The sequence below is a fragment of the Meles meles genome, chromosome 1, assembly GCF_922984935.1.
Source record: "Meles meles chromosome 1, mMelMel3.1 paternal haplotype, whole genome shotgun sequence".
In the NCBI taxonomy this organism is placed as follows: Eukaryota; Metazoa; Chordata; class Mammalia; order Carnivora; family Mustelidae; genus Meles; species Meles meles.
Genome location: NC_060066.1, coordinates 145,736,208 through 145,761,942, shown reverse-complemented (window position 1 = coordinate 145,761,942; position 25,735 = coordinate 145,736,208). Strand labels below are relative to the sequence as shown.

The 25,735-nt window shown below is 32.7% G+C and overlaps 1 protein-coding gene across 8 annotated transcripts in view; it reads left to right on the top strand.

Moving 5' to 3' along the window:
* Positions 1-25,735, top strand: part of PRKACB (protein kinase cAMP-activated catalytic subunit beta) — a 121,764-nt gene that overhangs the window by 84,180 nt on the left and 11,849 nt on the right. For all 8 annotated transcript variants that reach the window (XM_046006792.1, XM_046006768.1, XM_046006775.1 and 5 more), the window contains 7 exons: positions 2,432-2,493; positions 5,135-5,263; positions 11,466-11,564; positions 12,575-12,657; positions 16,364-16,490; positions 17,424-17,519; positions 20,938-21,060. In XM_046006792.1, coding sequence (XP_045862748.1) covers positions 2,432-2,493; positions 5,135-5,263; positions 11,466-11,564; positions 12,575-12,657; positions 16,364-16,490; positions 17,424-17,519; positions 20,938-21,060 — 719 coding nt within the window. The remainder of the gene's footprint in view (positions 1-2,431; positions 2,494-5,134; positions 5,264-11,465; positions 11,565-12,574; positions 12,658-16,363; positions 16,491-17,423; positions 17,520-20,937; positions 21,061-25,735) is intronic.

Sequence of the window (25,735 nt, the reverse complement as noted above, 5' to 3'; positions counted from 1 at the left end):
GACAAAAAATGTTGCAGTATAGAGTTTGCTTCATGGAACTATTTAATGACATTATAATTAATACTTATCCTTACTTTATAAAAGGGAATCTCTTAATTTGTTGGAATAATTCACAAAATTTAGTGTCTTTGATTCCTATCCATTTCTGATAATTTTCATCTAAGACCTTTTTGAGAATTATTACTTTCTGTAATGTTACTTAGCAATGAACTTGGAATATTGATGAATACAGAGAATTTCCTGAATATCCTACTAGTGAATGAAATTAAGAAGTACCTGAAATTTTTCCTCTAGCTCATACACCAAGGAGGGAGAAGGAAATTTTCTTTCAGTGTACCATCTTTGGCAAATACTGCCAGTCCTTCCTTGACCAGTTACTTTTTCCTTAACTCCAGATCCACTTAGCAGGAAGTGACAGGAGAAGCTGAAACAGGATGTTAGGAATATATTTTTTTTCCTTTCCCTGATTCCCTTCCTTGTCTCCAAATTATCTACACTCGTGCAGGCATCTGGAGAGTTTATACCACAACTTGATGTGCAAGTTCTATAAATAGAAGATAACCAAAAATATTTTTCAAAAGAAATCAGTTGTATATTTTGAGAATCACAAGTTGTTGTTTCTTAAAAACCACAGTAGCATTTAGCAGGAAATTTTGTTTTTAATTTATTTTAGCTGTCATCTCTAAGTCAGTGCAATTGCAAATATGTCAGCGCCATGAGATGAATAAATAAAATAAAATAAAATATAATCTTCTAAAACCACTCATCCTCAGTTGTAACTAATACATTAACTTTTAGGAGTAGAGTAACTTGAACCATCCTAAACTCAAAATGTAAGACTTTTCCACCCCCAAATCCACCCTCAGGAGGAATTAGATCATATTTGCATAATTAGGTGCAGTTATTTTATTCATTGTTTTGGTGGTTGAGATTTTCATACAAAGGAAAGATTCTAATTTTAAAAATTGTTTTTCTCAAGTTTTCTAAAACAGGTATTTTGAGAGTACTTTACAGCAAAAAACAAATGACAGTTTATATGAAGTAGTGAAATAATGTCTTCAGAAATGAACACTCTAATGTTACTTAAAAAACTAATGTCTGCTCCTGGTGCTTATCATCACCATTTTGAAATCTCAAAACATTTGGAATGCCAGCAGCCTTTTTTGGTTAGCAACAGTGTTTTGGCAAAGGTAATTTACACAGGTAAAAGAGGAAATAATAATTTACATCTTAAAATGCCGCACTTAAATACCACTATATCATTAGATGATCTTATCAAAGAATTTGTGACCCCTCATTTCCACTATTAGTTTGGCCTTTTCTTCATCATCACCATCACTCTTAGTATTTCTGAAATAAATGACAGTGTCCCACTCTAAGTTCATTTTGCCTAGCTTTTTACTATTTCAGCATTATTTAAATTCAGTTGTCTTCTTTATTTATAGATTTAGATATCAGAGAAATATCAGGAACTTCCAAACAAAAAGAAATACTGAAATAAATACTTCTTGAATTGCCAGGTTTTGCTCTCATACCTGACTACAGGAACAAGTATACATTTTGTTAATGCTGTCTTATCTCTGGAATCTTTTTCCTATTTCTTTTTAAACTCCTGAAGTCATTCTGTAAACAGAAGTCATTATGGAAACTTTGTGGAAAGAAAATGAAAAAGAGGAAACCTTTTAAATGATTTGTTATTTAACAAATCTTAAAACTTCAAACCATAGTTTCATAACGTAGCTGTTATTGATCACAGAAACATCTGGTTTTGAATGCTTTACTTTAGTGTACATTTTAATTTTGCTTCAAATTTAGAATATGAGATCTTTAAAGCTGTTTGGGTGTTTTGTTTTTGGTGTTTTTGTTCTTTTTTGTTTTTAAGTCTTTGTGGGTATCCTTTATGTGTAGCCTGTATTTTTCCTTTTCTCTCTACCACCAGTAGAGAAAACACAAATCTAATAACATAAATCCTTATACCTGAAAACAGCCTTTTATTGAAGTCAGTTATATTTGAAATTCCACAAATCAACAAGTTCACATTCTCCAGATGTCTTCAGTTCTTATATTTAACAGCTTTGTTAATACCACTGCTGGCTTATTTACAATGAATATTTTCTCCTAGACTGATTTCTGACTGTTTTACATTACTTTCAGGTATGTTTTCAGGAATGGCATTTTTATTATTAGATTTGAAATTATGAAAGTGATCTCCATATAGAATAGTATTAGAGCTTCTTAGAAATTTAAGAAAATATTTGCTTCTTGTTTAGAGGAAGTAAATAGCCCTCTAGTTTATCATGGTTATGAATACACATTTCATGGTAACAATTGTTGACAAAAGTCTGTGTTTTTAAAATATATTTAAATGTAATATAAATATTCTTACAAGACAAAATTTGTTTTTGTTTGTTTGTTTTAATTATATTTTCAGTGAAAGAGTTTCTAGCCAAAGCCAAAGAAGACTTTCTTAGAAAATGGGAAAATCCTGCTCCGGTAAGGAAAATTTAAAATTTTCTACTGTTTAAAAGTCCTGTTATATAAAATCATGATTTTTGCCCAGGTAATTTACTATTTAAGAAACTGTAAAATAGCATTAAACATTCAAGTCACATTTTAAAAAGTAAGCTTAACATAGGAATTTTACCATAATATTATAACATTATGTTTTGATTTCCTAACTAGTAATTTTAGGTAGACCTAAATTGGAGAAGAACCTAATTTCCATTACAATATGTGATTACATAAAATTTGATACTAATTATAAGTTGCTACAAACTCTTGATATTTTTAATGTATAGTAATTTTGATTTGTGCCTTTGATACTATTGTGCAGCTTCAAATTCTTAATCACAAATACTTAGCTATTGGCAACATACCAAGTACACAGGAATCCTTTCTCATAAACATTGGATGGGGTAAATTCTACATAACTTAAGTACTTTAAATTGTAACTAAGACCTAAAAACTGTGTATAAAAAGAGCATTTATGTTTGTCAAAAAAATCTCTTTTTAAAGTTAAAAATAATTAATGAACTTTAATACCAAATTCAATTTTGAACATCAATTTTCCTACCACAAAAATTTTTTTCTTTTTTTTTTTATTTTATTTATTTTTTCAGTGTAACAGTATTCATTCTTTTTGCACAACACCCAGTGCTCCATGCAAAACGTGCCCTCCCCATTACCCACCACCTGTTCCCCCAACCTCCCACCCCTGACCCTTCAAAACCCTCAGGTTGCCCCAACCTCCCACCCCTGACCCTTCAAAACCCTCAGGTTGTTTTTCAGAGTCCATAGTCTCTTATGGTTCGCCTCCCCTCCCCAATGTCCATAGCCCGCTCCCCCTCTCCCAATCCCACCTCCCCCCAGCAACCCCCAGTTTGTTTTGTGAGATTAAGAGTCATTTATGGTTTGTCTCCCTCCCAATCCCATCTTGTTTCATTTACTCTTCTCCTATCCCCCTACCCCCCCATGTTGCTTCTCCATGTCCTCATATCAGGGAGATCATATGATAGTTGTCTTTCTCCGATTGACTTATTTCACTAAGCATGATACGCTCTAGTTCCATCCACGTCGTCGTATTTCAAGTATCTTTTTCACTAAAAAATACTTAATTCTAAATATTTTTTGAAGATGCCATTATATTGCCATTTTTTATAAAGATACTAAGATTAAAAGCACGAATTGTACTTTAAAACATAATTACTCTAGCAGTCATGAGAAGTTAGACATTGTCTAACATCAAACACTGAGGAAGGTGAGGAGGATGGCACATTTGTATGAAAAGCAATAACTAACAAAAAGAGATGTTCAGTTTGTTGTCTGTTACTTAGATCTGCTTCCATTATTTACTTGGGAACTATATTAAACATTTCAATTGGTGTTGTTAAGACCAAAATATTAAGCATTAATCCATAAAATTAAATAATGCAATCAGAATTCTAAGAGCTTTTTCTTTCTATCTTGATATAGAATCTCATAGCAATTTAAAATCATTAGAAATTTGAAATTAAGTTTCATGAAGCAAGTTTTATAACTAGAGCTGCTTGCTCTCTCTGTAATGATTCAGCGAGAAGCTATGCTGTGTCTCCAATGGCAAGCTTTGATTTGTAAAAGAGATTAAATCCAATGACAGTGAACTGCAGTAACTGTCCAGATTTCTTACTTATACAAGAATCACATTACCTCATATTTTTCTCAAGCTAAACACTATATAGACTGACACTCAGAAATACTTTTTTCCAAGATTTTCATGAAGATCTTTGTAATGAAAAACCTATTAAACAAATGGGTCAGCAATTACTACTTGTGGCTATTTAGCACATAATTTCTTCCCGGTAATTTTCATTTTGTTGTGGCAGCAACAAATTCAATAGATTGATGTCTCCAATTCTTTGCTTCTGTGCTATAGCCAAAGTCAAACAAAGATGTTTGCTCATAACAAAGCATCTGTTGAGGGAGGAAAAAGAGCCTGATTATTGTTCTGAGACTCTGACTTTCAGTTATCTTTGTGGGAATGAGGAACTCTTCTTCCTTATTATTACTGTTTTAGGTAATACCAGTTATTATAACATCAGAGAAAGAGCCATTAGGATCTTTCATGCTGTTATTATCCAGTCCTATAAGCTTGTATAAAGATAGAAATGAAGTAAGACAGTGCTTTCTTCAGACGTAACTCTAGTGAAAGGACTCTGACCCTCAGTTTATTTATTCATTAGAATTATTTGTAAGTACAGTGAGATTATGACTTCCATGATTGGCTGTGTCAATATACTGCTGGTCAGTATGAGATTATTAAAATATGGAATTTGTTTATTAAAAGTCTAATACTAGGAATTCATATTGGAATTCATTATGAGCTTAATATTTCAGCTTAGGCTCTTATTTTCTCCCATTACTGTTATGCTTTGTTCTGCAATATAATTCTCTGTTCAAATATTAGTTCATTTCTTCTTATTCAAAGGGAAAAATGGAACCAATAGCCTGGAATCTCAGTAGTCTTTTTGTATTATTTTTAAATGGATAATTTTAAATAATCTCTTCTGACTATATATAACTAAATCTATTATAGCTACCATAGTCTTATGAGAATTTCTTAATTTTAAAGTTTATTTTATTTTTCATATATATGTAGAATAATGCAGGGCTGGAGGATTTTGAAAGGAAAAAAACCCTTGGAACGGGTTCATTTGGAAGAGTCATGTTGGTAAAGCATAAAGCCACTGAACAGTATTATGCCATGAAGATCTTAGATAAGCAGAAGGTGAGTGTATTTGTCTTTATTTACCTGAAGGGTAAACTTCAGTTTTATCAGCTAGATTATTAAACAGATGCAATATAATGACCTTCCATTGATACCTGCAGATACTTTTATTGTTGCATTTAATTTCATTCTTATTTATTGTGACTATCTGATACACAGTTAATAAGTATATGGGGATACATTATTATTTCAATAATGTTATTTATATAAGTTTGTGTATGTTTACTAACAAAATATTGAATTCAACATGTAAAGAACAGGCATCTCTACTACATTCTGCCTTGTGGAAAATATAGAGATCAATTGTACTGGATCTTTAGATTGAGGTAACAGAAACTTGGTGATTTTATTTTATGACTTGTTTTGATTGACAGTGGAAGGCCTTTGTTTAACATGATTGAGTTTGTTGAGTTTAAAATGTCAGTTAAACCAGAAAAAAAGTTGGAATACTAATACTATAAAAAATATCAAGTGATTGTTATATACCTGAAACTAATATAATGTTAGGTGTCAATTATATCTCAATAAAAAGATTAAATCATTTTGAAAAACCAGTTTTTAAGTTTTTATCACATATTGGTATATCTGATGAATCTGGATGTCTGAATTATTTACGCTTTAATTGTTAAACTTCCATTTTCCTGGTAATCACATACAAGTAAGGGAATGTGAAAGAAAATGGTAAATCTTGAATATTATCTTACAGGTATTATGTTTCCAAAAATGACATTTTGGCTTACCAGAATATAGAAAAAATGTGGGGTAAACAGTACTGAGCTGGATGTGGAGTAAACAGTACTGAGCTAGTTAGTCAAGGATACAGCTAGTGGCTAGACTGATGCTATCCAATAGAAATAGAATGTGAGCCACTTAAGTAATTTAAAATTTTTTAATAGCCACATTTAAAAAGTAAAAAGAAATAGTTGAAATCAATCTTAATCGATTTTATTTAGCTCAGTGTATCTAAAATATTGTCATTGCAACATGTAATTAACATAAAAATGGAGACATTTTACTTTCTTCACACTGAGTCTTCAATATCTGATGTATATATTACAGTACATCTCCGTCTAGGAGTAGCCACAATTCAAGTGTTAAATAACCCCATGTTAGTGTGGCTATCATGTTGGACAGCACAACATTAGACTGGTCTGAAGTTCAGTCCAAAAAGTACTTTAAAACAAAAAACAAATTTAACCTCCAACATGAAAAAGAGTAATGACTTACATCTCTCTAAAATTAAATACACCCATACACACATTTAGTTGTGTATCTTTGTCTACTACCCTTTTTCATACCTTTTTAACCGTGCTTCCTGAAAAAAAAGTTTAATCACTCTATCCACTAAGTCACTTCCTCTTAAGTCTTTAACCCACGATAATTTAACTGTCTCCTTGTTTATCTCCTTCCTCTTGCTACTCCACTGAAATGGCTCTGCAAGGGTCACCAATCCAGTGTTCTAATCAATAAAACCAGTGGGCTCTTTTTACTCATCTTATATGACATTATAGAACCTATGACTCTGCTGACCACTCCCTTGAAACTCTCTTGTCCCTGGACTTCTGTCACCCTTTTTTCTTCTAATTATGCTTACCCCTCTGGGCTCTTCTTTTTTAGAGGCATTTTCCTGTTATTTTTTCCCTGTCTACTCTTTAAAGATTGCTAATCTCAATCTCTGGACTATTCCCTCGTCTTGTTTTCATGTTTTATACCCTCTCCCTCTGGACTCTGTCCAAGCTTCGATTCATCTTTGAGCCCTATACCCCTAATTTGTGCAATCTGAGCACAGAGCTCTTAGAGACTGACTAGTCCTTGCTCTAATTTTCTAGATGAGGTCATTGGGTCTCAGAGAGAGTAAGTGACTTGTACACTTGTGCTGGTAACACACAAAATGCTTCAAAATTCTGATTTGAATGAAATATTCTTTATTAAATCTGTCATTAAAATGTTATTATCTGGATAGGCCCTAATATTTTGCTATCTTTCTTAAGGAATTAATAGACTATGCTTTAGTCATAAAATATTAAAGGGGTTACATAATATGCCATTTTTACATTTAAAGTATTTAGGGAAGAAGTTTTTAATTCCTTTTTTTTTTCTTAACAAGGTGGTGACTTGTTAAGTAAATTACTAAGAAGGTTACCCCATAGATAAATCATGAAAAGAGAGTATTTGCCACCCTAAGTCACTTCAGCTATGGCAGTGTTCTGAATCCATTCATAATTGGGACAAAGACTTTATATTCTGAAATTTTTCAAGTTCATTTGAATTTGATGAAGATAAGTAATAAAATAACACTCCATGATCACCTTCTTTTCTGTTAATGAAGTTACAAGCCTTTCAATTTTGGCTTCTCCTATCTTAGGGTATATAGGTTAAGAGGAAAATATCAGTACAGAAATGAAAGAAATCGCATTTCTTCATTCCATACAATTGTCAAGCATTGCTAGGAACTTCATATTTACTGTATCAGTGAATCTTCACAACTTTGCATGGCATTAATCTCCCTTTTAAGCCAATGACCTTTCTATTCAAGTAGTTTTTCCAATATCAAAAAGGCTAGTAAGATAAACCAAGAATTTGGCTAGGTTGGTCTGATTTCTGTGCCTCTGCTTCTCCCATCCAAGTACTAACCAGGCCCGACCCTGCTTAGCCTCCGAGATCAGATGAGATCAGGCGCGTTCAGGGTGGTATGGCCGTAGACCGTGCCTATGCTTCTTCTTAATTTTTCCTTTGAAATGTATTTGTTACTCCTAAGATCCTTTCTACCACTACCTAGTTTGGTCGGTCCCTCATTAATGTTAACTGGGCTTTCACAATAACATCTTAATTTCTACAACCCCAGACTTTGCACCTTCTATTAATTTACCTTCCTCACTGCCAAGAAAGTTTTTCTTACCATATCATGTAATTTTATTTACTCGCTCAAAAAGCTTCCTAATATTAATTCAATACAAGCAGAACTCTGCATCCTACTTCTAAACCCTTCATAACTTTCTTCCATACTCTCCCATAGTCTTATTTCATACTGATCCCCTGCATGTCCTCTATTCTCTACTTCTCTGATTGAAACTTGACTCCCCAGGAGTATACGTGCCATGCTGGGTGGGCTGCGGGAGTATGTGATGATATAGAGCCCATCTTCCTTATCAAAAAACTCCTCAAGTATTTGGCTAAAAGAAAGTTAGCCAATAAGTAATCATTTGTAAATGCTTTTAAATATACATATTTAAACCAACAGAAATATTAAAAAGTAAATATAAATTTTATATGCATGTTGAAAATAAAGCATGGACTAAACCCCCAAGGTTACTTGTTATTTTTTTCTCTGCCATTTAAGGGTATTTTCTTACCGAATCTTGAGAAACATTGTCCTAAGCTATTGTCAGATGAAACTAGCATTCAGACTTACCTTTGTGTATTACCCCTTTCAGGTAATGGTTCTAGATATTAACCAGACCACACTATCTCCTGTCTTTTCCTAATCTGTGTTATCTATTCATCTGTAAGGCTCAGCTGAACCCTCACCCTTTTTAATAGATTTTAATAACAGTACGTATCTTTTTGAGCTTTTACTTTGTGCTCGGCACTGTGTTAATCACTTCACATGCATTATGTGACACAGTCACCTTTAAAGTAGGTATTATTATCAACGTTTTATAGATGAAGAATCTGGAATTAGATTATGTATTGGGCCTAACATAAACATTTTCTTGTCTGAACACTTACAACATTATAATTGGCAACTATTTGCATATTAATATTTACATATTCATATGCCATACTTCCAAATAGATGTTTTAAATTAACATATAATGTATTATTTGTTTCAGGAATACAGGTCTGTGATTCATCAGTGTAACACAATTCACAGCACTCACGATAGTACATACCCTTCCCAATGTTCATCACCCAGCCGTCCTATCCCCCCCACCCTCCTTCACTGAGAAACCCTCAGTTTGTTTCCTAAGATTAAGAGTCTCTTATGGTTTGTCTCCCTCTCTGGTTTCATCTTGTTTCCTCTCTTCTCCTGTGATCCTCTGCCTTGTTTCTTTAATTCTGCATATCAGTGAGATCACATGATAATTGTTTTTCTCTGACTGACTTATTTTGCTTAGCATAATAGCCTCTAGTTCTAAGTAGAATTTATGCAGCGTTAAGGCAGACACTTCTTTGTCTTTATCTCAGTTGCATTATTATGCCTTTTATGTAGTTGTATGCAAACTTATAAGTAAATTAGATTTTAATTAGCTAACTTTTTAAATTAACTTAAAAATTAACTGGGCATTTATGCTTTGCCAGTTCATTTATCATATATATATCATGTATCATTTATTTCTATTTTTAATTGTTATGCCCTATTTTTAATTGTTATGCATAGTTGGCTTAGAGATATAATGCAGAAAGCCTATTACAGTTTTTATTACTTATTTCATATTACTTATTTACTTATTACATATTACTTATTTCATATTATCAGTGCCTAACTAGAAGCCTACTATATCAAAATATACAGAGATAAGCATATGTTACATCTAGACAATGAAGTATTATTCATCACTCAAAAGAAATGAACTATCAAGCCATTACAAAGTGAAAGAAGCCAGTTTGAAAAGGCTATATAGTCTGTGATTCCAACTATATGACATTCAACAAGAGGCAAAACTAGGAAGACAGTAAGAAGCAGTGATTGCCTGTGGTTAGTAGAGAGGAATGGATGATTAAGTGAAACACAGAAATTTTAGGACAGTGAAAGTACTCGGTATGGTATTATAATGGTGTGCACATGTCATTCTATATTTGTCCAAACCCACAGAATATACAACACCAAGAGTAAAACCCTACTATAAAGTATGGACTCTTGGTGATAAAGGTGTGTCGGTGTAAGTTCATCACTTGTAACAAACGTATCACTCTGGTCAGGGGGGATGTTGATATTGGGGGAGGCTATGCCTGTGTGGGGAGGGGATTCTCTTGGAAAATCCCTGTATCTTCTGTTCAATTCTGTGAACCTGAAACTGTTAGAAAAATAAATAATAAAATAAATAATAAATTTTTAAAAATCTATTTTTAAAATTAAATACAAAGCAATAGTAATCTTCCAGCTAATGTTGCATAATTTATTGTAATAAGTATGGACTAATTAGTTATGTAACTGTTAGAATTTGGACGGAAGTGCTTCGACCACTTCATATTACAGTTAAAAAAACCAAAATCCTAAGGGTTGAAATAACATCTCCAAAATCACAAAACTGCTTGATTAGAAGGCCTAGATTAGAATACAGATCTTCTGACTCTGAGTCAAGTATTCTTTGCTCAGTACTATTTTTATACTATAATTGTATATGCTAATAACTGGATGGTATATTTACCTTTCTTATTTATGTTCAACTTCTTGAATTCACTGACAATAAGCCTCTAGCAAGAAAGAATGCTGCATTCTAATGATTTGCACATATACTGGACAACTATTTATATCCCGAAGGTCACCTCTTCTTAAATTAAAAATAGAATCACATGTGGGATAGAAACATAGTCTTCACGAAGATAAGTTACTTTCCCCTGCCATCTATTTGATTGAGTAGACAATCTGGAGTAGGCTTGATTAATTCTAAATGACCTATTTGTTATAAGATATAGTTGGTTTTTTGCCAGTATTTTGTGTGTCCTCTCTTGTGACTGCACAAATTAAATTTTTAGAATTTAATCTTGTATTTATTCAGGTATTAGGAAAGGAACAGATTGCTCATTTTTACCCACTGTTTTTCAGTTATTGGCTTTTCTTCAATCCTTAATTTCCTTGATAATCTTCTGAAGACGTAAAAGCAATACCAACTTACTGCAGTGATTTGTAGCAACTACTTTAGTGGACTGACTATATAAGTCATTACGAGCTAAGTTATTTTCACATACCAGTTTTTTAAGTACTGTATTAGAAGTCTGTTTCTTCTTAGTTTTTACTTCTTGACTGAAAATCATAGTTGACCTTCATAAGACCAAATTCTAAATCTTCTGTTAGGTTTTTCATTTGAATCTGAGAAACCTCATTGGTGGTTATTATCACCCATATCCAACTTAGTGATTTGCTTATCCAAGCTCATTATTACATAAAAAACATTTTATTTAAGTTTTTTCTTTTAAAATTACAGTGAGTTTTAAATTCTGTTCAAGTACATTAAATATATTTATCTCTCAATCACAGGTTGTTAAGCTGAAGCAAATAGAGCACACCTTGAATGAGAAAAGAATATTACAGGCAGTGAATTTTCCTTTTCTTGTTCGACTGGAGTACGCTTTTAAGGTAGATTTTACAATATTCAAATAAAATATTTTTACCCTCATATATTTTTAAAAATATGAAACTGTGATAAGATTCTAAGCCAGATGTTAAACCTGGAGAATATGAGTAACCAAAAAAAGTAATATATTTAGATTTTACATAATTAAATCCTATTGTGCTTATAAACTTAGGTTAACATTTGACAAGGTTTTGGCCCTCCCTAGGGAAATTTTTAAAGGTAATATGTAACTTCTCATGAGATGGTATTACAAATTCAAATATTTCAGTTTATCAAAATCCATAGAAATATCTTATTAAGCAGTTCTTAAACTTATGCAGATGACCACATATGTTCCTTTTAAACCTTTTCTGATACAATTGTACCATCTTCTTTTCCTTAGTAATTTGTTCTAGTCTTTCCATTTATACAAAGCAGAACAGTCTTTGGCCTTCCATTCAGGTATCTCATAAGGCTGCACAAGATTTATTCTTGAAGTTGGCAGCTTTTCAGCTCTTTAGAATGATTCTTGGCATCTCTGCAATATTAATTCATATGAACCATTTTAACATTTTTTCCTTTTCCTCCTTTATTCTTTAAGTCAGATGAACATCTATGTATTTAGGATGATGTTAAAAATCATTAATCTCTCTGACCTAATTTAGTATATAAAATGTAAATATTCTTACTTTTGCAAATTGTTATTTTAACTGTAATTCTTTTGCATACACTATAACATTAAGTCATTGCCTCAGTGTCTAATTGTTCAAAAGTTAGTGTTCCCTGCAAGGACAGGAACAGCAAAAATCCCAGACTAATTTGTGACAGGAATACTAGGAGAAAATAAAAATGAATTCCCCACTGTTGAAAAATGAGAGCATCTTCCATTTATTCTCTCTTTCCCAATGTTAGTAATCTCTCAGGTGGATTTTAAATTTGTCTTTTTCTAATTTGACATCGTATTATCTTAAAATATTTTCTTGAAATAATCTAGGTTTCATAATTTTGGTTTATTCTTTTTGTTTGTTCATAGGATAATTCTAATTTATACATGGTTATGGAATATGTCCCTGGGGGCGAAATGTTTTCACACCTAAGAAGAATTGGAAGGTTCAGGTAACTAATATTTTATCCTCCTCAAATCTTTATATTCTGTGTGTTTGTTTAAAACCAAATTTTTAAGTTTTGTCAGTGCTAAAAATTTATTTCTTTTAATTTAGTAATATGTTAGCTATATGAAGAAATTATGTAGAAACATTAATAAAAGGCCACACCATACTGAGTTTTGAAAAGAGCATCTGGGTGGCTCAGTCAGTTAAGCGTCTGCCTTCGGCTCAGGTCATGATCCCAGGGTCCTGGGATGGAGCCTGATGTCTGCTTTTCCCTTTCCCTCTGTCCCACCCCAGCCCGCCCCACCCCCAACTCCTGTGTGCTCTCTCTCTCTCTCTCAAATTTTAAAAACCTTAAAAAAAAAAAAAAATGAAAGCACCATAGTACCATTGTAAATATTCTACCCTTGGTAGGTATTATGAAGGTCCATTATTTAAGGAATTTCTAGAACACACAAAAATTTAATTTAAACATACCAATATTAATTGAACAAATATTAATACAACTCTGGGAAAGAGGTTTGCGTAAACATGAAGATAAGAAAGGGAGTACCTAGAAAAGATAATAACAGTATCATAGTGATAAGATTATGAAAGTTTGTTTCAAACAAATTTAATTCTCCTTAAAGTTGTTGCTATATTGAGTTTTTAAATATATACATGTAATTTGGGCACCTGGATGGCTCAGTCAGTTAAATGTCTGCCTTTGGGTTAGGTCATGGTCTCAGGGTCTTGGGATCAAGCCCCACATCGGGCACTCTGCTCAGTGGGGAGCCTGCTTCTCCCTCTCCTTCTGCCTGCTGCTCCCCCTGCTTGTGTTCTCTCTCTCTCAAATAAATAAGTAAATAAAATCTTTAAAACAGAGTATATGCCTAATCATTAGGTTATTACTGAAAAAGCTACACAATTTTAAAAATAGATTCTGTTAACCTTACCTGTGTGTAATAGTTTGTAAGCTACTACTGTTTATTAGAAATCACTAACAGAATGAAGCTGAAACCCAGAGCAGGTTCAGCTTCATTTAGCACATTATATGTTGTCATGATGAAAATGTGTGCAGGAGTTCAAACTGGGCTGATGGTAATCTGATTCAGAAAAAGACAATGATTGATTCAGATTATCACAAGATCATATTCAATTATGGGCCAACATTAGAGTTATTTTAGTTATCTGAGGCCTAAGCCAAAATACAATTTTTTTTTAATTTTTTGGTATTTTCAATTTTATTTATTTTTTCAGGGTAACAGTATTCATTCTTTTTGCACAACACCCAGTGCTCCATGCAAAACGTGCCCTCCCCATTACCCACCACCTGTTCCCCCAACCTCCCACCCCTGACCCTTCAAAACCCTCAGGTTGTTTTTCAGAGTCCATAGTCTCTTATGGTTCGCCTCCCCTCCCCAATGTCCATAGCCCGCTCCCCCTCTCCCAATCCCACCTCCCCCCAGCAACCCCCAGTTTGTTTTGTGAGATTAAGAGTCATTTATGGTTTGTCTCCCTCCCAATCCCATCTTGTTTCATTTATTCTTCTCCTATCCCCCTACCCCCCCATGTTGCTACTCCATGTCCTCATATCAGGGAGATCATATGATAGTTGTCTTTCTCCGATTGACTTATTTCACTAAGCATGATACGCTCTAGTTCCATCCACGTCGTCGCAAATGGCAAGATTTCATTTCTTTTGATGGCTGCATAGTATTCCATTGTGTATATATACCACATCTTCTTTATCCATTCATCTGTTGATGGACATCTAGAACCTAGAGAACCAAAATACATTTATTGACCTAATATGATAAGGCACCTAATATGTTTCGGGCACTACGCTAATGCAAAGCAACTTCTGTTTATTTTTAATGATTCTTTTCATCTATTTTCCTCTCTCCTACTACTCTTGTCCACACAGACCCAGAATCCTCAGATTGCCCTTTGATAACTCAAAGTTTTACACTGAAGCACTACACCTAAACCAGTCTTCAAAAACTATTTTGTCCATTTTTTTATAATTACTAACTTCTTTCCTTTGCAACTTCCCACACTCGTATTTCTTTAATACTTGGTACTAGGAGGAAAAGCAAGTTGATTGCAATAATTCACACTGAGACACTGTCTTTTCTACTGCCTGTATACTTAAGAGGTTACTAACTCCTATTTAAGAAACTTTGAGACGACAAGAATACTGAGTTCTTGTTGAGAATGGCTTAACAATATTGTTGAGCATGGCTTAAAGCTGTTTTAGCATTTTCAGAAATATTTCAGAATATTTCAAAATATTTCAGGATATTTTCCTTTCATCTTTCAACAATTTGATTACAGATCCATGTAATGTTCATGTTCCTTCTTTCAAATATCAATGTGTGGAAATAAATATAAAATGCTTAGTACATCTTATATTCTGACGAATTTATATTTATTTATAAGGTACTAAGTGCATCTTGTATTTACAGATGCATGGAAAATTGGAGGGGACCTTCCAAGTCAAATGTTTCCAAAGTGAGGGATGTTTCAGTGACAAGGATGATTCTTCCAGTTTCCCTTTAAAATGTCCCTCCCCCCAATTCCTTGTCATACAATGTATGATACAGATTTTACAGTCTTGAGATGGGGCTGGAACTCTAAAGGTATTATAAAATATTTTCCCCTAAAAGTATTTTTCTTTATATATTCATTTATTCAACAAATATTTCCTGAGCATCTGATATGTATCAGGCTAGAACCTAGGAAATATAGTGACAGGCAAAAGGAGCAGCATATATAATCTTTTTTGGAATTTCTATTTCTGGTGCTGAGAGATCAAATTAATGCCAGCCATCTTGAGGGAAATTCTATTCATAGTTCATGTTATTTATTGAGGACATAAAGTCATTGTAGTTTATCAGGCCAGTTAGCAGAATTCATTGTATACACTAGCAGATGAAAGAGAAACTCAAATTAGAAAATCAGTACATCCTTTGGTACTTGATACTCAGAATGTAGCATCAACATTACACTGATCTATCAATTGATCTAATTTGTGCATACAAGAACTGTACATGTTTACACATACTAATTACACCTATGTTTATATATCTGTATAAACATGGATAGTAGAAGATTTGGAAATTCAGACACTAGGATTGTATCTACGGTTTCCAGATAGCATTATGGGTGCTCTTTACTCTTCATCAATATTTTATGATTATTTTTTATAATGAGACTATATCATTTTTGTAATAGGAATAGTGTGGGTGAAATGGCATTAGTCTTCAGATTAATTCAGTTAAACAACTTCTGTGTTTATTTTTGTGAAATTCTTTAAGCACTTAAATTTCTGAGAAAGGTAGACAGAGCCTATCAATGGTAACAATGCCCTGGTAGACCATGTAATTGACGCATTTGCTTTTCAGTCATTCTCAAGGTCAGATATAAGTATAAAAACATCAATATCTTCTAATATGGCCAATAATAATTTAAAATAAGATGATTATTTTAGAGTTATATTTTTCTTCAATATATGCTGCTTCCTAAGTATATTAAAAAGTATTATTATTTGAAGATAATTCAGAGGTTTAGTAGATATTCAGAAAATAACAAGATTCTTTATATACGTTTAAAAGAAAAAATTTCTTTTTGCTTCCACAATATCTCTACCCTATATTAATTTTTTTATATAATCTACTAATTACCATGTGTTAACTCATTTTATAGAAAAGTCGATGTTTTTTTCTTTGTAGTGAACCTCATGCACGGTTCTATGCGGCTCAGATAGTGCTAACATTCGAGTACCTCCATTCGCTAGACCTCATCTACAGAGATCTAAAACCTGAAAATCTCTTAATTGACCACCAAGGGTATATCCAGGTATGACTTGAACACATTTATATAAGGTATTTGAGAATATACTAGGTAAAAGTTGTATATATTTAACCTCAACTACCAATATTGGATTTTTTTTTTTCCTTGAGCGAGACAATTACTTCTTCCTAATAGCTTAAATTGAGCTCATAGTTCTGCCACTATTACAGAGACCTAAAATCTCATCAAGAATAGAACCTGTTTATACCTCCCATAGTCTGTAGCTGTGAACAGAACACAGGCTCCTACATACGGGAATATATAGAATAGCTAAATTTGTGAGTTCTCGTTTAGTGCCAGGCATTATTCCAAGTGTTTTACATGTATCATCTTTTTTAGTCCTGATAACCTTATGAAGTATAAGTACTGCTGTTATCCTCATTTTAAGGCTAACAAAATTAAGGCACAGCAGGTCACATGGGCAGTAGTGTCAGAATTTGAACCCAGTCTGTCGCCAGAGTCTTTGCTCCTTTAACACTACACTGCAGCTGCTAAAGAGCCCTGGCTTCCAGTACTGAACTAGTGGAGGTGTTTTCTTTCTGCTGCTTCTATCAGTAGAGTGAGAGCATCCCTTTTTACACAGTTACCAATGGGTTCTCCTGTTGATGCTTTTGCACTTCTAATGACATAATTCATGGTAGAGCACATCCTGGACTTAAGGAACACTTTCAGCACTGCTTCATTTGTGTTAAAACTATCTACTGTTACCCTTTTTGATGTTTATTTCTTTGTTTGAGTCAGGGAAAAGTTCTCCAGAGTGAACATTCATTCACTAATAGTGGCCTGCATGGATTAGTCTCAATTACATTGACTTAATTTTTTTCCCATGGTTTTAATTTTAACCCTGATTTTTAACTTTCAAGTTAAGTATGATAAATACATTTATTGTGAATTAATGAATGTTCACAAGCTTTGTTGTTTTTTTTTTTTCTTTCATAGGTTACAGACTTTGGGTTTGCCAAAAGAGTTAAAGGGAGAACTTGGACATTATGTGGCACTCCAGAATATTTGGCTCCAGAGATAATCCTCAGCAAGGTATATTTATAATCCCATTATACAAGAAGTAAAAATATAAGGCATGCATCACTGAAGACTTTTATAAAAAGAGTTTACTGATCTAATATTACACTTCTATCTCATCTAAATTATGAATTTGTCTGATTACTAAAATAATAATTACTTACTATCTACCACTAATCCAGTAACCTCTCAATTTTAACTCTGGATCTAAGAGAAATAGTATGGTAGAGTATAGGAAATACAGTCAATAATATTGTGATAACTTTGTATTGTGGTACATGCTAACTAGATTAATCATGGTAACCATAATCATGGTAATCATAATACATATGAAATGTTGAATTATTGTGTTTTCCACCTGTAAGTAATATTGTATGTTAACTCTACTTCAAAAAATATAATGTGAATAAATCTAACCTCTAGATTCATATTTTTTTCTTCCAATTTTACTGAGACTAAGTGCCATAAATCACTGTATAAATTTAAGGCATACAGCATCATGGTTTGATTTACACAGACTGTGGAATAGATTACCACACATCATATCATATAGACGTAGTAAAAAGAAAAGGAAAAGTCCATGTTTTGAAACCAAAAGATAGCCTTTTCATAATTATTCCCAGTAACAGGAGTGTGGGAAACTTTTGCATGTGTTATCCCACAAGGCAAATGTAAAAATGATAGGTCCTAGTTCTCAATTCTTCTTGTTTCAGCTTTACCACTTAAATGAAGGAAATGTATGCAGACTTCTTTTTATTTTAAACAGAAATACTATAGCAATTGAATAGTCTTTTTTAAGATAGTTTTACTTTTCAAAGCAGTGAAGATGTCGTGAGAGAAATTTGTATCATTATCTAAAAGGATGATTTCGGTTCTGTTTTCCTTCCCACTGCCATCCCTATGCCGGGAAAGGTAGAAAGGAGAAATTAACAATGACTGAACACAAATAATGCCAAGAAAAGAGAAAGGGACAGCACACATGCCTTAATATTTACAAACTAGAGAACGACCCCCTGAATAATTGAAATTTGGCTAACCTATATATACCTAAATATAAGAATAACATAAAGGACCTCATTCAACTTTCCTCTCATTATCTTTATAATTTAAATCATCTATAACTTTTCAGTCTTTTGCAATCTAAATATCATTGCTGTTAACACATTTCTTCTGTGAGAACATTTAACAATGTGATGACAGAATAAGCACCAAAACTTTAAAAAATGTGGATATATTATAAAAATAATGATGTTCATTGCACAAAATTTGGAAAAGGGAGAAAAATAAAAAGAAACAACCCAAAAAACCTGTCATCTCACCATCCAGAGATAGCCTTTTTAAAAATATTTTTTTAGTATATTTTTCTGTGCATGTTATCATAGTTGAGATATAGTGAATGTATAGTTTGTACTCAGCTTTTTTCACTTGAATGATAACAAGCATGCAAACATCATTCTAATGGCTTATTTGCAAATGTATGAAAAAGTATTTTGCCATTCTTTTGTTGCTAAATATTCAGATCATTCCTTTTTCTTTTTCTTTTTTTTTGCTGTTATAAATAACTGTGATAAACATAAACATTTTGTGCAGAAAGCTTTTTCTGCGTTTCAAATTATTTTTTCAGACAGATTCCCAGAAGTAAAGTTACTGGGACGAAGGGTATGAATATTTTTAAGTCTCTCCATAAATATTGCCAGAGTGCTTTCCAAAAACATTGTAACATTTTACACTCTTATTAGCAGTGTGAGAGTGACTGTTCAGTCACACTATCCAGCATTAGATATTCTTATTTTTAAAATCGTTACAATTTAATAGGCAATAAATGATATTTTATTATTTTAAGTCTCATGTCTTTGGTTATTGTTTTTTTTAATGCTTTATAGACATTTGGTAGATTTTGTTTGTGTGTGTGTCTGAATTATTAGTTCCTTTCTTTTGCCCATTTCCTATTGTAATTTAGTTTTTCTTACTGATTTAATTCTCTATACCTAGGGTATTAAAATATCTGGCATAATGTTTACAAACATTAGCACACAATCTGAAAAATAGAAATCGAAGTTTACTAAAGGATCTGACTCAACATCACATGCTTTCATTATAGTAGAAGTATTGTAATAAATGGCATTACTAGTGAGTTGATTAAAGCAAAGTTGATGCCCATTTCTTTTTTTTTTTTTTTTTTTTTTTTTTGACAGAGAGAGATCACAAGTAGGCAGAGAGGCAGGTAGAGAGAGAGAGGAGGAAGCAGGCTCCCTGCTGAGCAGAGAGCCCAATGCGGGACTCGATCCCAGGACTCTGGGATCATGACCCGAGCCCTATTAGCGAAACAAAGTGCTATTTTTATGCTAGTCTCCCTTTAAAAACACATATAGTAAAAAAAAAAAAAATGGTATTATAGTTTATTTTAGCTAATAATTTGAAAATTAAATGGTTTGTAAAGCTAAAATTTTAACAAAAATTTGAAGTATGGGGAGCAGTGAAGATAATTTGAGGACAGACCAAAAGATGTGGCAAAAACTCAGTTCATTTCTCTCCGTGATTGAGTTGGGCTTTTTCCCGTATCTTTTGTGCCAACTGACATTGATCATAATTGATAACAAACTATATAAACATGCTAATATTTTATTTTTATTTTCTTATAAATACTGCTAGTTCTTAATTTTAGCAAGTTTAGTATGAGAGAAAAAAAACAATTAGAAATAACCTTAGAATTATACATTTGGGTTGCAGTGTACTTTTACGTACATTATTTCCTTTTATTTGATAAAGTCCTTACAAAAACCCCATGAATTAGTAATTTTTTTCTGTATACTTTTACAGATGAGAAGCAAGACAGTAGGATAACTAAAACAAACTTGAATATTTACATTTGTTAGGCTCCAAATGAAACTTATAGCTTTCAATAAGATCCTGTGAAGTGGATAAGAATGCCCATAGTATATTCATTTCCTAACACCAACAGTATAGAGTATTGTGAAGTCAATTCTACTGTTTACTATGAAATCCAGTATTTACCATTTTGTTTTAAAAACCTTTGCTTTTCTAAGAATGCTCTAGAAAACTTGATATATAAGGTTATGTGCCTAGAATGGACTTGGAAAGGTAATTTAGTAACTCCTTTCCTATTGTTGAGCAACAACTAAATTATCCCAATTAACGAGGGGATATATATTGTCTACAATATTCTTAATGATTTTAGGAAGAAGATTTAATAGTATTTCCTGATCCAATATCTGGAAATTCTCACTGTTGTTTAATTCAAATGTGATGATATATTTTGTTCATTTCTTTATTCTATCCTGAATAGCTAGCTGCTCAGCAACTGCTCTTTAACAAATTTCATATGCTTCAAGATCATTTTGAAATCATCTATGACTTCAGTCTCTTCTGAGTAGATTAAGTAATAATTAATATTTTCTGCTGTTTGTCTTAGGGCTACAATAAGGCAGTGGATTGGTGGGCATTAGGCGTGTTAATCTATGAAATGGCAGCTGGCTATCCCCCATTCTTTGCAGACCAACCAATTCAGATTTATGAGAAGATTGTTTCTGGAAAGGTAAGTAGTATATTTTATTATTCCTCTGTCATTCATTATTTCTATAATGTTGCATAAGCTTTGTAGATCAACACCATTATGTAGCTTATGTAAGATCTCAAGAAAGAATAAGAACCAAAGATGATATGAAGAATGTTGAGAGAACTAAAATACTTTAAAATCACTGAATGAGAGAAGCATACAGTAGTTTACCCTTATCTGCAGTTTCAGTGATCTGCAGTCAACTACAGTCCAAAGTAGGTGATCCTCCTTCTGAGCTATCATCAGAAGGTTAGTCATAGCCTACCACTATATCACAACACCTACGTCATTCACCTCACTTCATGGCATCAGGTAGGAATTGCATCATCTCATGTCATCACTAGAGGGTGAGTAACGTACAATATTGTACGTACAATATTGTGAGTAACGTACAATAAGATAGTTTGAGAGAGGGACAGAGAGAAAGACCACACCCACATAATTTTTATTACAGCAGATTGTTATAATTATTCATTATTTTTAATTTCTTACTGAGCCTAATTCATAAATCAAACATTATCAGAGGTATGTTTATATAGGAAAAAACAGTATATATAGGGCTCAACCAAGATTAAAAATGCAGAAATTACACTAATAGTTCCAAATAATTTAATTATAGATCATTACAAAGTTCCTGAATCCTTACTACATTGCTTTTATTTATACTTAACTTTATAAAAGGAATAAAAATGTCTGACAAGGATGCCGTAACTAAATTTCACTTACTTAGAAAAATTGCTTTATTTAAAATGAATGTACCTTTATTTGTATGAATTGGCCTTCATCAGGTAATCATTACATTGTGTAAAAATTTTTTAACTGCTTATGAATGTGTTTTTATTTCAAATCAAACTCTAATAGTCAGGATACAATATTAACTTAATATTTAAATCTGCATATATTCTAAAATCATAACTGTTTAAATCTGAGTCACCTTGACAACACATTAGCAACATAAAATTTTATCTTATCACAGATATTTTTCTTCACTTACTTAGAAATAGAATAGGATGTTTGGTGTACTGTTGTTTTTAACTAAAGGCACCAGATTGCCAGATTATCTCTTCCCATATTGGATATAAAGTTATTTTCATCCCTTTCCCCTATGCTGCTAGAGTAGAACTCATGAAAGCAGAATATTGCCATTAAGTGATCTCTAGGATCTGTTTTATGTGAACATAAAGTCTTCTGCACTATTTGCAATAAAACTATCTGTTTCAACACTCAAATCCAAACTAGAATGTATCTTCACTACCTTACAAAAGTATTATTATCTCTCTAGCTAGTAAATAAAAGCCAAATTGGATACAAATATTTTAATTTTGTAATTACTCATCATTAAAAATCAAATTATGGTCTTACAAATCCTGTATTTGTATTTAAAATCATCAGTGGTTTGGATGATTTATCATTTAAAAATATATGTTTCAAAGAGAATTATTTTTTCTAATTTTTTAGAAGTCTGTTATTTTATGCTACATTTTATATTTATTATATTTTTCCATACTGAAACCATGTTACAAAAACTATAGGTGTAGTAACATCAAAATTAAAATAAAATGTATTTAATGAAGTGATTAATTCATTGGAATACATACATTCAAAAATTAGATTGTTAAGTACTTTCTCTATTACAATATTTTAACTCAGCTTGGTATTTTTAATGCACAGAAAGATGATCAATCAGCTTGTTAGCTTCTCTCCTACACATATTTGCCTTTAAAAAAGGAAGAGGTAGTATTTTAAATGTCAAATTATTCATGCAATATTAAGGTTCAGGTTTAGAAATGATAGTTGACAGAAAAGTCTTATAATTCTCATATTAAAGTTGCCATATCCTAGCAATATATATGCTGAGTTTCTGTATATAGTCTTTAAATTTCATACTTCAGTGCCATATACTCTATGACAAGAATCAGTTATGGTTTCCACAGCAACTCTGTCTGGTTGCATTACTCTTAGAAATATAAAATTAATATTGTGTTCAAAACTGGTACTTGTAAATTAGGTGGTCAAGTAACAGCTGTTGTGGAAACCATAACTTTACAGTCCTTGAAATTATATAATTAAAAAAAAAATTCTGAGCTTCATTACATATAAAGTAAATATTATCCCATTATTAATGAGCACCAGAAATGCACACAGAGACACTCTACAAAATGTAAAATGTAAAGTTGTAAACACAAGTATATAGAGAATGATCCAAGAGGTAGTGCCTTTTTTCCTTGAGGGAAATTCACATTCACATGAAGGGTAATTGATTAGCAGTTAACTGATGATTCCTTTTTGTGTCATGGGTCCCTAGAACCATTCCCAGTTTAGGTGATTCACTAGGAAGAGTCTTAGACTTCAGCATATAGTAATATCCAAGAAATTAATACCATCTATTCTAACAAGTACATTCATTATAAGATACCTTATAACAGGGCGCCTGGGTGGCTCAGTGGTTTAGGCCGCTGCCTTCAGCTCAGGTCATGATCTCAGGGTCCTGGGATCAAGTCCCACGTCAGGCTCTCTGCTCAGCGGAGAGCCTGCTTCCCTTCCTCTCTCTCTGCCTGCCTCTCTTGTGATTTCTCTCTGTCAAATAAATAAATAAAATCTTAAAAAAAAAAAAGACACCTTATAACAAAAAGGTAAAATAAAATCAGCAAAGGGAAAGGCTCATGGGGCAGTCTCTTGAGGAAACTAGGCACTGCTTTCAAGAGTCTTCTCCCAGTGGAGTTAACAAGGGATGAACTTAATTCTTCCAGCAACAAATTGTTGTCTACCAGGGAAGCTCATTAGAGACTCAGTGCCCAGCGATTTTATTGGGATTGTATATACACCTTCTGCCTAGTGCATACCTACATCCCAAACTCACAGAGCAAAATAGATATTCAGTATAAGCCATACTGTTTGTACAATCTAGGTACAGTGAACGCTCATTATTTAGGGAAAGCTTCATATCATTCTGAGGAACTGTTACCATGCCACTTCCCAGATACCTGCCTAGGGCTAAATTTGCAAGCAGGCATTCCTTAAGGGTAACAGCCCCAACCTGCTACATTATCTCTTTTCTGCACAAATTCTATTTCCTAAATAATAAACACATGTGCAGAAATACCACTATACTTTTTCTAAGATGCTATTGTTAATGCTTTTGGGAAATTTAAATGATTTTCTGTTCGTCTATGGCTATAGTTAAAGAAACTTCAAAACTCAGTAGTCATTTCCATAAAATTCAGAAGCAGTTTTACCAATGCCGAAAACCCAGGCCATTTCTTAACACTTTGCTGTGGTCATTTAAAATTCTTCTTAATAGTTTCTTTGAGACAGTCCTTACTCTAGTGGTCTTTTGGGCAAATGACGGCAACTTGTTTTGCAGTGAAGGGAATGAGGATCTGGTGGGTAATGGTCCTTTGTAACCATCCTAACTCCCACTCTTTTTGCATAGATAAAAGAACAGATCAGAGAGCCCACATTTGTAGTTTTCATATTTAATAAGTATTTTTTAAATGTACTGGTTCTTTTTATTTATAAAGATCCAGGCTGATTAAAGTTGCCTCAGATCCTATGAAACAGTGTGGAGGTTGGTACCATATCTATAGGAAATCTAATGTATGAAAGTTGTTATGCCTTTTGAAAAATTTATTAATATATATCCTCATTTTTGCTAGATAAATTTGTTACTGGGATATAGATTTCTTAGAACTGTACCTAATTTAGAAACGTAATTTTTTTTCTTTTTTAAAATTTAAATTCAATTAGCCAACATGTGGTACATTAGTTTCAGATACAGAAAGGTAATTTTTAAAAATTTATTCCAGCATGCTTATGGACAGGAGTTAACAGATTATTGCTTGGTGGCTGTGTGCAAACTCTTTTGAGTCATTTAAGCCAGTAAATTTTATCCCAATGCATAAAAAGTCATATTACTAGTTAAGCCATCTCCCTGTCACTTGCAGAGTAACAGCAGTAAAAATTTTCCCTTCTTCAGTCAGAGATCAACTTTGTAATTCTGTGATTAAACTGAGTGTACACAAATTTGATTTTGGTTTTATTTTATTTCTAAAAGTAAAAAAAAAGTACAAGATTTTATAAGCAGAACCAATATTCTATCAAGTTTGATAATTCAGAGTGAATTTTGTAGTGGGTTTAACATATTACATGATGTGATTTGGTGAAGTTGTTTAAAATATCAGCTATAGGGGGCGCCTGGGTGGCTCAGTGGGTTAAGCCGCTGCCTTCAGCTCAGGTCATGATCTCAGGGTCCTGGGATCGAGTCCCGCATCTGGCTCTCTGCTCGGCGGAGAGCCTGCTTCCCTTCCTCTTTTGCCTGCCTCTCTTGTGATTTCTCTCTGTCAAATAAATAAATAAAATCTTTAAAAAAAAAAAATATCAGCTATATTTACAATACTGTCTTTCTAAAATAGGGTCATTTCCTTTTTCTCCTTCACTCTACCAAATTTAAGTACCATAAGAAAAGAAGAAAATGCTCTTCTATAAATTAAAAGGTACAGCGTAAGACAAGAAGGAACTTCTTGCCTTCTCCAAATGACTTTTCTAGCACAGACTGTCCTTGAGTAGTCCAGATATCTAGTTAAGAGATATTGCTATCTTCCAAGTTCCTTCTTTGATTCGAAAATTCAACTTATTAAAATATTATTCTAACAGA